Raw genomic sequence first — 13,753 nt, forward strand, 5'->3', positions numbered from 1 at the left:
AAATACTGAATAATATTGTTTTGTGGTCAATACTATTCAGTCATAATATTGTGACAATTAATCTATAGCACTTCATTAAACTCACGAAAAGAAGAACAGCGCAAGCGTTTATTGAAGGCTATGCAGTTCTGCAGCAGCAACAAATTAATTTGTTGATCACAATGTAATAAAAAACATTGATAAATGTGAAATAAAACAGACTGTAACAAAGGAACAATAATAATCAGTGGATAGCTATGACACTGTGCATGACCAGACATCTAATACTCAAATCTGCAAGTAAAGTTTCTTTCTTCTGATAGTTCTTGTGAACTATTTAAAAATACATTTGTATCCCATTTTTGTGGTAATATGTTAAATTGAAAAAGAACGATCGTACACAAGTGACAGTAAATAATTCTGTGTCTTGACTTACTGTCCAGCACGGTGACTGAGATGGGCTGTTTCTGCTGGATGGTTTGTGTGTGAGGGAAGCGAGCGTAGCAGATGTAGTCGCTCCTGGTGTCTTCTGGGAGAACATTGGAAAAGTACAAGTCTCCGTTCAGAGCCTGGGACACTCGTTTATCCAGCGGAAGCCTCTGGAAATCTGAAGAACGGGGACGGAAAGACAGTTTTACGTGAAACGGCATGTACACATGCACAGTGTGCAATCCTGTTTGTTCTATTGGATGTGACATGCGTATGTCCTTGTGCCATGTGTGCAGATATATAACCATGCACGTGACTCACTATTATCCATCCAGAAGATGACAGGAGGGGGCAGCCCTGCAGGGGGTCGGCACTGCAGCACCAGGGAGACCCCCATCTGCACCACGATTGCCTCGTTTCTCTCCTTCGACCACAAGGGGGACCCTGCGAGTCACATAAACGTCAAACAAAGGCACCGGCGGCTCACTCAGATGTGTGAATCACATGGATTCATATTTGCAAAAGCGATGAGATTGAGCATTTTGTGGACACTGGATGCCAAGAATCAAAGTTTAATTCCAAAGCAAACTTTACAAAATGAAACAATCAACTTGTATTTCACGACAACCAATGGAAACAATGGAATTGAAGATAATCAGAAGTCTTACTGGACTGTCTGATGACAATGCTGTTGGACACGGCGGTGCCGTGCTCATTGTGTGCCGTACACTGATACGTTCCCTCATAGGCCTCGGCCTTCTCCCCGCTGATGTCAATGACAAGAGTTCCTGAACCGGGCTTCATCAGGACTTTGGAGTCTTTCTCGACATCAAAGTGAGTCCCGTTTCTCGTCCACGAAAAGCTAGGATCGACAGGAACGATAACTGTCACTCGAATTGCGAGGTTAGGCGCCGCAAGGAAACACAAAAGTGAGGAAATGACACAGTTTTAGCTTGTTTGTTCTAATCGCCACAGATGCATTGCGGGCCGTTCATGCAGACTGATTGTAATCACAGATTTTCGTCTGAGGGAGTTTGGCGGATTCTAACTTGATTGAGGGGCAGGTGGGAAATCCAAACTGTGTTTAATTCCCCCTGCCAGGTGTGTTTCTCAACTCTCTATGACAACAGTTGCTATGCCGATTTATATTACGACACTGTTCCAGGTTAAGCTGCCCTCAGAAAACCAATCTGGAATTACACAGAGAGAACCGTGAATGGAAATCGTTTTTCTCTTAATTGCTGAAACTCTCAGGTTGTATCGTTTCACAAGCTTTTGTCCCTCAATCACACCGTCCGTTAACTGGAGAAGCAACCAGGGAAATAAGCTACTGGGATGGATAAACAAGCATCAATGGGATGGAAGGAGTGATGGTCTCACCTGGGATGAGGCTTCCCCTTGGCCTCACAGTGGATGACAATGTTCTCCCGCGGATCAAAGATGTAATCCTTCGGGGACTGTAGCGTTATAGTGGGGGGTTGGGGCACTGGAGGAACATGAATAAAACCATAGTTCAGGCACATACAGGGAAACATAATCATAGCACACTGAAGTACCGCATCGAGCGTGGGCATGCAACGTGCAAGAAGCATTCACACAATCGGGCGTAGCGCCATCTTGAGGCTGCAAACTGCTACCTGATGTGATGGCGTCTTACCACGCCACGATGTGACATTAAACCAAGCATCACTCCAAAACAAGCAAGTCACTTCACACAGTAGTAGCGTTGAGTCAACTGCATGCACATCTAACGTCGCTAGAACACACAAACGCATGTTTTTAAGTGCAAGAACTCAACACTAAAAGTCACAGCAGTTTCTTTTAAACAACTTACATCCTTCCAGTACTTTAGCTTTTTGTCCAGCGTGACACGCCGTACCACAGTGATAGAATATTGAGGAAAGGTGTTAGTTTTTGCAAGGAGTAAGTCACAAGTCCAGGTGAAATTGTTGCACATTCAAGTACTTTTAAGCATGTTATTGAGCCTGCCTGAAGTTTAGTCGAAATAGGATTTCCCTTTTTTTTGTGAATACTTCCATGGCTTCAGTTTCATTAGGCAGGAGCAAGCAATGCAAGAAAAGTAGTTGAAGACAATATAATGTCACACGGGATGTGTGATATATAAAAGGGAGACAGAGTTTTTCAGAATTGCATTTCATAACAAAAAGACGCAAATGTAATGTCATGCTGAAACATGCAAAGAGGAAAACCAATAAACTTCTGCTCTAAAACCCCTTTTAGTGGCCCATAGAAGCTGTAATGTCCTTCATTATGCACCACAATATGATTTCCATTAAAGTTCTCCATAGAGCTTGATGCGAGTGTTGAGGCAAGTGTAATGGTTGGTAAAAGAAATAATCAGAATTTACTATTGTGGTAATTACAGTGAATGTGGCAATGACGTGTTGGGGACACTACTTACGATCAAGAGGCACCTCCAGTGCTGAGGTCATGTGACTCAAGAGTATCAATAGCACGGCACCGAAGCCCGGCACCCACTTCCTGTTCCTGTCCATGGTCGGGTGTGTCATGATGAAAGCTCTTTGTCCAGATTCAACAACGCGATCAGGCCGGTCAACACTCTGGATCCACACTGCAGAGAGGTGCACAAGAAGAAAGAACAGATTAGCACATGGGTCAATGAAACAGTGTGTTTTGGTTTTATTTAGACTATCAAGTCTCAACATGTGCAATGTATATCAAAGAAAGTCCATAAAAATGAATGATTTGGGTACACTCGGAATATTTAGTCTGAACCAGAATGGAAAGTTTACTTTGCAAGTACATCGTCCAAACTCGCGTCTATAAGTCACAGATCACAAGTGGCTTGTCTGCTGGGTAGCCTGCCGTCCTGCCAACCTGCGAGCGGAAAGACTTTGGCAGGAGGAAAAGTCCAAACAAACTGTACACAGTATTTGTAACTTAAACAACTTCAGCATCTTACACACCCTATATTTCACAAATAAGACACAGACTCAAATGTTTACGTGTTCTCTGTAGAGATACGCGGTCATAACTGATGACCAGAACGTCCCTCGTGCACCGCTGAGATGTCCCGTCTTCCACGTGTTTGCCCGACCACATACGGCATGATGTGAGTGCGCTCGGCCTGAACGACCACAACTCTGCTGCATACATAGCCCTGCACACGGCGTGGCACATGCACGCACGGACCCACCGCATCGGTGAATGCGTCCTTGTCAGTATGTGTCATATGTAGTTCCACGTGAGTGCAAGCTCAAAAGCGCTAGATTGTGTAGCGTGGTCCAGAAGAAAGAGACACAGTTCGAGCAGGAACACATAGAACACAATAAACCGCGTTGCCATTAAAAGGGCGCTTGTAAACTGCACCATGGGGAGCAGAGAATTGTGTTTGTTTTTCCATTTTTATGTGCTCCGTCTCGCAGCGCCTGATCCTCTGTCACGTGTACATTAGTCGGGGAAGGATTTATTGGCAAATTGGTCTTATATCACCGCACCAATGGCATCAAGACACCGCTGTGCCTATAATGTGGGTGATGAATGTCTCCGTACATGCACATTGCACATTTTTTATGTTTTGACAGGCCAGACGTTCATTATAAGTGTTGGCCGAAACTAATTTATTTCCATTGCATGAGCCGGTTGAATCACAGTAGCCAAAGGGTGACAGTAACTCACGAGATGGATTTCGAGGTGGAGCAGTGTGCTGCTGTCAGGTAAATGGTTCGGTCCATCCTGACGTCTTCATTATTCATGACTAGCACATGCATCTTTGCGCATAGGTACACACATATGTGGATACACACACAAACACACACACACACACACACGCACACACACACACACACACACACACACACACACACACACACACACACACAGGGGGTTAAAGTCTTCAGAGACATCTGAAGGTGAAACTATTGAGCTTACTGCTAGATTCCGGTCCAGTACGTCTCTACTCTGCTGGAAAGGAAGCTTGTCTAATGACATAAGGCAAGCATGGTAAGGAACACACACACACACACACACACACACACACACACACACACACACACACACACAAACACACCCACACACACACAGAGTAGTGCGTCAGATTATATCTAGCTGAGCTCGGCAGAGTGTGTGAGTAAAACAACCCCAGGACACAGCTAATTACGCCGACACGTCCTATTGGATATTACTCTCACTAGTTAATCGAGAGGGAAGACAACAGGGAGAGAGAGAAAGAGACAGAGAGAGAGAGGGAGATGGAGAGAGAGAGCAGCACAATATTTTGCACTTAATGCATTAAATGCAGGCCATGCATGCTAAATCTTCTAATGTTATTGTGAAAAAAGCAATGTGATATCATGCAAATGTAATAGGCCATTTTAAGATTAATTACAACAATGCTCTATTCTGCTGCACCAGAGAGGGCCTCCCCCACAGCGACACCCATATATTAGGCAGTGCTTTTTGACTAAAGTATCGAGTGACAAAAAAGAAAACGGGAGATGGATGATGGAAATTGATGAATGTTCAATACTGATGAAGACGTTCAAAACATTACAGAGGATGGGGAGGAATGGGAAAGCAAAATGATATAGCCTGAGGGAAGAGTGTGATGGGGAATGTGTGAAAAATGAAATGCAGCATCAATTGCTTTCCCCGTCTTGTGCTTTTGAAGCAAAGCCCGATCAATCCTGGATTTTTGAGGACTACATAAATATTGAAGAGTTTTTTTTCTTTGAGTTTAAATCATTGGTTTGTAAACAACAACACAAATTTAAATTGCAAAAAAATATATGACCTTTAAAACAAGTTAGTTATTAATTTAGGTCAATATGCCGATACACTTTAGTTCCTTTTTGTTTTTCATAAAACAAAAGACACAAGTGATTATATAAAAAGAGGGCTTTAGAAGTGATATGATTTTTTTATCATTGGACAGCCCCAAGCTAGTTTGTCTCAGCCTTTGTACCACGTTCCTTCAAAAAAAGAAAACCCCAACATGGAAATATAACTGTCTGTCTGTTTTTTAGCCTGACCTGGGTCACAACTCCAGAGAGGCAGTGAGAGATTATCTGCCTGGGGGTGAAACAAAAAAGAAATAAAAAAATCAGTCGACAACACAGATGATTCCCCCAAGCACGGGCACAAACAGGAAGCAGACACATAGATAAAATAAGGTGCCAAATGTCAACATCTCCATATTTAAACAGCTAGAATGTCACCTAGTGATAACTGCCATAAATTGCATGGACATTCACATAAATAATTCCTTACATCCTTGGATTAGCATGATCATGCGCCATAAAACTGGACTTTTGACCTTTTTAAGTGAAGAGGACAAGCCTGTTGAAGAAATTTCTCAATAAGAAAAAAAGGCTCCATCACCAAGCTGTACTGTGTGGTGGAAGACATTTCTCTGGAGGTAATATTATCCAATAAAAGACTTACAAACATATACAGCTGAACATCCATCCTTAAGATAAGTGGGTAATAATCATTTACCATTGTTTAATTCCTCACAGGTCACAGAAAAACATAAAGATGATAACAAAGAGGACTCACAGAAGGATGAGTGGGATGACTCTTTGGCGAGTGGGCAGGTCACCTCTCATCCTCCTCGTTCCCTCTCTTCTCTGACTCAGTGGACAAAGCCCAGAGGTCACAGAGCCGCCCTCCGGCTCTGCTCTATCCTCGTCTCTATCTTTCTTTCACTTCCTGTCTTCTTTCCACGTCATTTTCTATTTTTTGTCATCCATGCGGCGTCGACTGGTTGTCAAACCCAAATGGCTTCATTGAGGTCTCAATGTTACATTGAACAGGAATGTGTTTAGTAAATGTTTTAAAAAGGACATTTTAATGGACGATAATGGCAACTAGCCAATCCTTCATCTCTGCCCTAGAAAGGGAACCCCTATACTCACACATTGTCCCATAAGATGACGTCTTTCAAGCTCAACAGTGGTAGTGTGCAATGATATACTGGGAGTCTTCATTAATGGATGAGTCAATGTTTCTTGCTCCCATACAGAGCGCCATAAAGCTCCGCCACGCGACCCTTATATAAGTGCTTCTGAAAATATAATTCAGTGGTGAGGACGAACAGCAGCTACGCTTTTGATTTAATCCACTTTCTGTTCCCATTCCCACCACATATAGACTTTCAGTAACCTGGATCCATTTCCTCTGTTGCGTTGTGCTTGTGTTCTCAGCTGAGCACTTCATAAGAGGTTATATTGATACTGAATGGCTGCAGATCAAACTGTCAGTTGTTTAAATGATGGAAGTGTCTTTTTGTAAATATTGGCCTTCCAGGAATGCAATGTATTTTACCCACATAAATGTATTTGTTCATTTAATTTAACCAAAAATACTTTTCTAATCTCACACACACAGCTGCTCTTTACATTTGAAAGTTTAAAAATGACATTGTGTCATAATGTTACATTTTTAGGGAATACTTATGTTAAGCAAATGTCATTCAAATGTGTTTCCCTTTGACTGAAACAATAGCTGTTTCATCCTGTTTCCAGTCTTCATACCGAGCTAAACTAACCGGCTGCTGGCAGAAGCTTCATGTTTACTGTACAGATATAAGAGCGGTATCGATCCTCTTATCCAACTCCCGGCAAGAATGCAAGTGAGCATATTATATCCCAAAATGTTGCATTATTCCTGTAAAACAACCTGTTTTTTTAAACCGAGTATGAGCAATGCCTTGCATCTTCGATATTGCAACTCTTGCCTTGGCCCTTTGGTAACATGCTGACTTGTTGGAGAGGTTATCTAATAACGATTAAAACCAACATGTCCATTCAGCCATTTGTGTTGAGCTCCGTTTTTTCAAGCCCCAAAAAAATACCTGCTATGTGCTTTCTCTAAAAGCAGTGACTGGATATCTTCCGTAAACATGAGAAGGACTCTACATATATTGGATATTCAACACATAACCAGAACGAACAATTCCCAAACTACAAAGAACGGCGTGTAGCGTGCTGACATAAAGCCAGCAGTCTTCCTGCCTCTCAGTTTGCCAGGCCTGAAGCAATGTGCTAAGTTGGTCACTCCGCAGCCTTCAGTCACACTGAGGCATGACAGGCTGACGAGACAGATGAGGGGGGAGGCGACCGGGGAGGGGAGTGAAAACACAGTCATATGCAGTCACATCGGATTCCAGTGACAGAGACATTTCTAAACCAACAGACTCCAAGTCGGACCGCTAACAGCCATACGAGATGGAGTGGATGGTACACAGACAACTTACACAGACAATAAACACACTGATGCCACAATGGCCGCTTGTAAAGTAAAACTTATCCTCTAAAAAGAAATTAAAACTAACATCAGCTGTGGCCTTATAGGCTGAAATCTGCCTCCTCTGGGTAGACGTTCAGCACATGCATCATCACACACTAACCAGACTAACCTGAACTGCAATGGCCTCCGTACAGTCTGAGTGTCTCCGGTAACCAGGTCACTAGAATAAGAGTACTAGTGGGTGCTTGAATATTTACAGCACATATTTTCTTTATATATATATATATATATATATATATATATATATATATATATATATATATATATATATATATATATATATATATATATATATATGCTGCTATCTTTTAGAGACTAAAGAGAACGGCTTTGGTTGGTGGTAAGTAATTCTTGAAAGTTTTCTTTTAGCTTTGAATTGGTTCCCCGGCAATTTCTCGGAAAATATCTGGGTTTTTTTACTGCTAAACGCTCGACTATGTCCACCTGTTGCTTGTTAAGTTTAACGGTAATTTGATGCCCACCATTAGAGTTTTTTGCTGCTGTTGTTAAAAATGACCTGATGTGAGCTGTGAGAGAGAACCACGACAGTGAAGTTGAAGTTACCACCAATAAAAAAAAGAATAAAGCTCCGTAGAACTTAGCAGAACAGCAGAGTCTAGTAATACCTCAGTGAGCTTAACCAATCTCTAACCTCTTTCACATAAAAGTAGGCACGTGATCCAAATATTTGACTATAGCAGCTTTAATCGAATATATACGTATAATAAAAAAAACATGCTAAGGTTGGGGCTTGAACACACCTCTAGTCTGTAAAGTAGGAATGCAAAATGTACAGCAAAGCCATTAAATTCGAGACAGAGACGTATTGAACACCATGAGAGACAAAAACATGCCGACATACCAGTCCTTTCTGTAAACACATGAAGAATGCAGTTGACCCTCAGGAGAAAAACCCAACCTGCTATCACTCCTTGTCACTATATCTGTCAATTTGAGAACAGTTTCCGACTTCATCGGAAACTGTCCGCTACACTGGAAGTTATTTTAAGAGGAGCTTTCACTACACTAACACCACTTCTTTGCAGTGAAAGGACAGTCTCTTTGTCTCCAAAAGTCCCCAAATTACCCACAGCACTACACACAGCCACCTAATCGGTACAAACTATCTCATCTTTTTGCACGTGCGCACATACACACAGAGGGCCTTTCCTTTTTGGGGTCAGTTTTTCTAGCAACATCCGCAGATTCCCCCGGCGCCTATTTTTCTCTGAGGCTTTGTGAAGTGCTGATGGTCAGCATGCCCCCACCCATCACCATCCGCAACTCCACAACCACCCCATGGGAGAGCCATTGTCCTCCATGTTGTTTACCACTGGGATAACGCTGAAATGGCAGGGGTGCATTAAAAGAATATGCCCACACTTCAAGCGGGCATAGCATATACACACATACGAAGAGGGCACATAATGAAAATAAAATCCTTGAATACGCGGTGAGAAGGTTTTTGTTTTGAACCCAGGCTCGTCTGCAAAAGCGAATGCAAAAAACTAAATATAATTTTAAAACTTGGGGTGTTTTATATGGTGTTGGAACAGTACAGGCTCAAAACACAAATGTATTTCTACATTTGACGATGTGCAATAAAAGAAAAGCTTATGTTGCTTGTGTTGCAAAACCACAAGAACATCTTGCAGAGAACAAGAGTAGTAAAAGTAAAATTTATATATCTCCATAGTGTCATCTTGTGTAATTCAATAGATTAACAGTATAATCTAGAACTACCCAGACTAGAGTCTCTGGTGATAGCGACAACCTAAGATTAAGAGCTGAGGATCTGATGGGCCCTCCTCCTATAAATAACTTAACCCTGCTGCAGTGAGTTCCCATGCAACCCCCAGCACTCTTAAACCCCTGATATGAATAATCTAAGACGTATTTTATGGTCATTTCCTGTTCCCTTCTTGAAATGTGAGCAGTCGTGCCTTTTCCACGAACCGAATAATAATCATTTAGCTCTGGGCACATTGAGGTGACCGAATGATTCGCTCTGAAAAGGTGACAAATGGGAAGGATACTTCACTGACAAGGTCACACCCCGCACCTAATAAAGCATTGCATGCTTACACAAAATGATTTTGTTTTAAAAGCTCACTCTTAAGTAACCTATTTCTAAACTCAAAATACAAAGAAAGGATTTGTATTTTTCTAAAAGATAAACAATGGACATTCAATATAAATTCAAATTAATCTGGATTAAACTGGAATGGTTTTGAAAAATGGTAATTTCTCAAAAACAAAGCACCAGACCCATCCATGTGTAGCTGATCACAAGTCATTACTGATATCTGCCATTAAAATTTGCCTCATCTGACATCCAATTATAGTGCCGTGATATTGGGACAATTTTGCACACATTTGGGAGGCGTATGGAGCGGTTTGTTGGCTGCCGAGGGCTTGGTTAGGTGTTGGGTACGTGCCCATGTGTGCGTGAGCGTGTGTGTATGTGTGTCTGTCTTCGGTCATCTCATCAAAAGCTGTGGGCTATGCCATGCTCACTACATGTGTGCGTGGTTGTGTTTGAGTGGTATGTACAATTTTGTGTATGGAATTACAGTTACAGATAGAATCTAGTGTCCCATAATTGTATTGTCAATATAGCCACGCATTCATCATTTGGAAACTGAGAACTGGGTGTGAAAACATCCATCCATCTGTCCATTATCCAAACCACTTATCCACGCAAACTCCACACAGAAGGACCTGCCAGACCAGTATCCGTACCCCGCCCAGGCCGGGGTGTGGAAACATTTGTTGCATAAATACTATTAAAAAAATCATATAATTTCCCCTACATCAACGGATAATAGAGCAGATGACTCTGACTTGAGCAATACGAAAGGCCAGTGATCCAGTGCCAGAGTTTAATAAGTACACCCTTGTTAATTGAAACCAAGGCAGAAACCAATGGCTGTAATAGCATTGACATCTAGCTAGACCTGGTATATTACAATATATAGCAAGTACAGTAGGTTTCAGATGATTTTCAGCAGTGATATGTAACACATAAAAAAATGTGTAGCTGAAGGGCAAACCATGCACAAAATAAAAAAAAGGACCTAAAATCAATAGTCCTTCCCATTCTAATACAATGTGACGCTGTGGCGGTGGCCACATAAATCCAACTAGGCTTGTAAACAAGCCAAGTCTCATTGGTATTCCTGGCTGCTATTGCTAGGTAAGAGGTATTGATGAGCACATAGATGCACGTGGCCTTGGTACGTGGCTGAGTTTACTACGACATGAGTTACTGTGCATGTCTATGTGCATTTGTGTTTGTGTGTCCTTCGGGGCAAGACTGTTATATCTTTATGGCTAACGTTTCTACACATCTTTTCCATATAGAGGCCCGATCCAATTCTGAAGTCCTCATCACATCTTTCAAAAGCAATGTATGGGACATTCAGTATACCAATGTTACTATTCTTAGGGCCTGTTGGAGGGAAAGAAATTTACAAGGTGCCAGATACGAGATTGGCGCATTTAGATTGCTTCTCAAGCTGCTGGCTAACAGCTCTTGGTGGCTAAAAGCGCTAAAAGTGCCAACACAATGGCAAAAGTGCTGACACAGCTTACAGTGTTTACCAAACGGGGAACCGGAGGATGAGCGCTTCACTTCCGTGAACAACACTGTTGATCTGAACACCGTCATCACTGCATATGAGTGGGACACACTCATATACATGCACTAAAAGCACCCGCGGCTAGCCCGGCTAGGTTAACAAAGCAAGCAGAAACTCGAATGAAAACACACACCGAGTGAGAGCAACTTCATTCTCTGCTCAGGTAGTCATTACTCCACGACATCGCAAATAGTTGTTTAGCTGCTATATTCAAGTCCAGAACATTTAAAACAGCTCCATTAAAGTCTGTCCTCATGGAGTACCAAAATTGCTGATGCTTTGTGTTTGTCAATCTGGCCAGTAGCTGTGGGTGGTGGTGAAAGGTAGCGCATGATCGAGGCTTGTTGTAGAAATACAAGTCTAGATTGATAAAGGAGAGACTGTGTGAGGGGGTTGGAGTAGATCAGGCTGAATTGTTCATAGGAGAGACAGGTGCAGGCGGGGATGGGAACGGGGGAGGGGACTGATCGACACGTTATGGCAACGCAACAAGCTGGCATGCCCCTATTTTTTTCTCCTCCGCCCATCTGTTCATCAGGATTACTCATATAGATAGGGATGGAGGAGGAGAGAGGAAGCTGAAGGAGGGCAAAGACTGGATGAGGAGAGGCGATCCATTATCACAAGCTCCAATAACTGAATTCAAATCACTTCTCTGTTGAATAAACGGCGCTGCTAATGACTCACTGTTAAAATTATGGATCAGTGAAATATCGTCGAGAGCTCTCACGGGGCTATTCAGGTAGCAGTGGTGGAAATGAGAGCTGGAAACATTGTAGTGGTGTGTTATGTAATACTGCGCTGCAGCGCCTGCTCCACTTACTAAGACGTAGCTCCCTACTGACAAATATGTATGATGGGTTTTCCACGGGGCAGATGTAGCATGCTGTGCGCTGCAGGCCCGTTATGTGTGACGTTTACACTCACTATTCCTCATCAAAATCCATTGTGTGTATCACTGAGGTCTAATTTTGGAGCATATTTATTTCTAGAAATAGAATTTCCAGTTTTTTTTTCTTAATTTATTCATGCCTGAGTGTGTTCAATAGCATCTGTGCACGCTCTATGTTTGTGTGCGCCGTGTGTGCACATGAGTGTGTCATGTGTCAGCAGGTGACACCAGGAGTGTCAGCGTGTCACCTGCGACTTCCATTTTTCCAGTAGCCTTTAAACACAGTCCCGGATAAATGCTGGGTATTCATTTTGTCCTCTCTCCTGTTTGGCTGTCGGCTCAAGTTGTTGAACTTTCATTGTATTCCAAAGCAGTGTGTTTTGACAGCAAGTTGACTGATCACTACTGAAAGTATTGATCTTAAAGTCTTCGGCTAACCAAACTTGTTTTTAATCATGAGCCCAAAGTGAGTCCACATCTTCTGTACTCATTAATATTATTTCACTTCCTTCACAAGTTTATTTTTTGCATCTGAATGAATGTACTGAGAGAAAGCAGGCCTAAAACATAAACAACACACTTAGTATAACAGCGACAGGGAGGTTGCAACAAGCTACGGCACTTTGCTAAGTTAAGACCTGCAGACACCGATACTGCAAACGGCTATTCATCAGTCACGTCTCAACACTGCCATGATAACTGACCTTTCTTATTTCAAGTACAGCCATGGTGAGAAAAAGGGATGAAATGCCTACCCAGTGTTCTTCCAATCACACATTTGTGTGTAGTGATGTCAGTGACAGTCACACTGTATAATGCACATCCACCTTATGCATAAGCAAACAGTGCAGTGATCATTTCAGGAGCACAACAGCTCACATCACTGCGACACATGCACAGAGCCGGATATGCAATCGGCAAAGACACATGAGACACAAGAGAAAGAATATTCACTGGCCATATCGGACTTACCTGTGAAGATTTGCTCTCAGCCGCTGCTTTTCTCCAGGAGGTGGTTCAAACCTGCAACAATGAGAAGGAGACCACAGCCATTAATGTGCCATTATAAGAAAATCCCTTCACATTGGACTATCCAGTTCTATAACCGTGTACACTCAGAACCCCAGATTGCACAATGTTATACTGCATACTGTGTACAATTGTAAAAAATGTCTTACTGCAACTATTACCACGTTGTCTCTAGTGATGTAGAACTGATGTGTTCTTAATGACAACTAATTTGCCAAATTACTACAGAGGTTAAAGACCTGCGCAGTTTACATTCATGTAAACTGGATCGGCTTCCTCTCATAACCTCATCAGGATCATCAAATCAACGAGCACTTCAATTAAAGAAAATGTAATGAGTGTTGGTACAAAGATGCAACATTTAAAGCTCTTAATAGAGAACAGAAGTCCTTGGCTGCAGCCACATGTAGTGAGCAAAATATAATTGGGACAAAGAGACATATGTGATTGTCAAAGCTAACAGACATGAATCCATTCATCAGTAGACGCCACA

General features: G+C 42.2%; 1 protein-coding gene across 3 annotated transcripts in view; it reads right to left on the reverse strand.

Moving 5' to 3' along the window:
• The window catches only part of nrcama (neuronal cell adhesion molecule a), a 50,277-nt gene that overhangs the window by 15,489 nt on the left and 21,035 nt on the right, over positions 1 to 13,753 (reverse strand). For 2 of the 3 annotated variants that reach the window (XM_068586869.1, XM_068586868.1), the window contains exons 2-8: positions 13,204 to 13,254; positions 2,831 to 3,001; positions 2,243 to 2,260; positions 1,789 to 1,894; positions 1,077 to 1,270; positions 730 to 852; positions 416 to 586 (exon numbers count right to left, since the gene is read on the reverse strand). In XM_068586869.1, the coding sequence (XP_068442970.1) occupies positions 416 to 586; positions 730 to 852; positions 1,077 to 1,270; positions 1,789 to 1,894; positions 2,243 to 2,260; positions 2,831 to 2,939 (721 nt within the window). In that variant the 5' untranslated portion in view covers positions 2,940 to 3,001; positions 13,204 to 13,254. The remainder of the gene's footprint in view (positions 1 to 415; positions 587 to 729; positions 853 to 1,076; positions 1,271 to 1,788; positions 1,895 to 2,242; positions 2,261 to 2,830; positions 3,002 to 13,203; positions 13,255 to 13,753) is intronic. The other variant, XM_068586870.1, reaches the window with a different exon arrangement.

The sequence above is a fragment of the Clinocottus analis genome, unplaced genomic scaffold (assembly GCF_023055335.1).
Source record: "Clinocottus analis isolate CAN_PGR_092001 unplaced genomic scaffold, fCliAna1.0.p SCAF_20, whole genome shotgun sequence".
Taxonomy (NCBI): Eukaryota; Metazoa; Chordata; class Actinopteri; order Perciformes; family Cottidae; genus Clinocottus; species Clinocottus analis.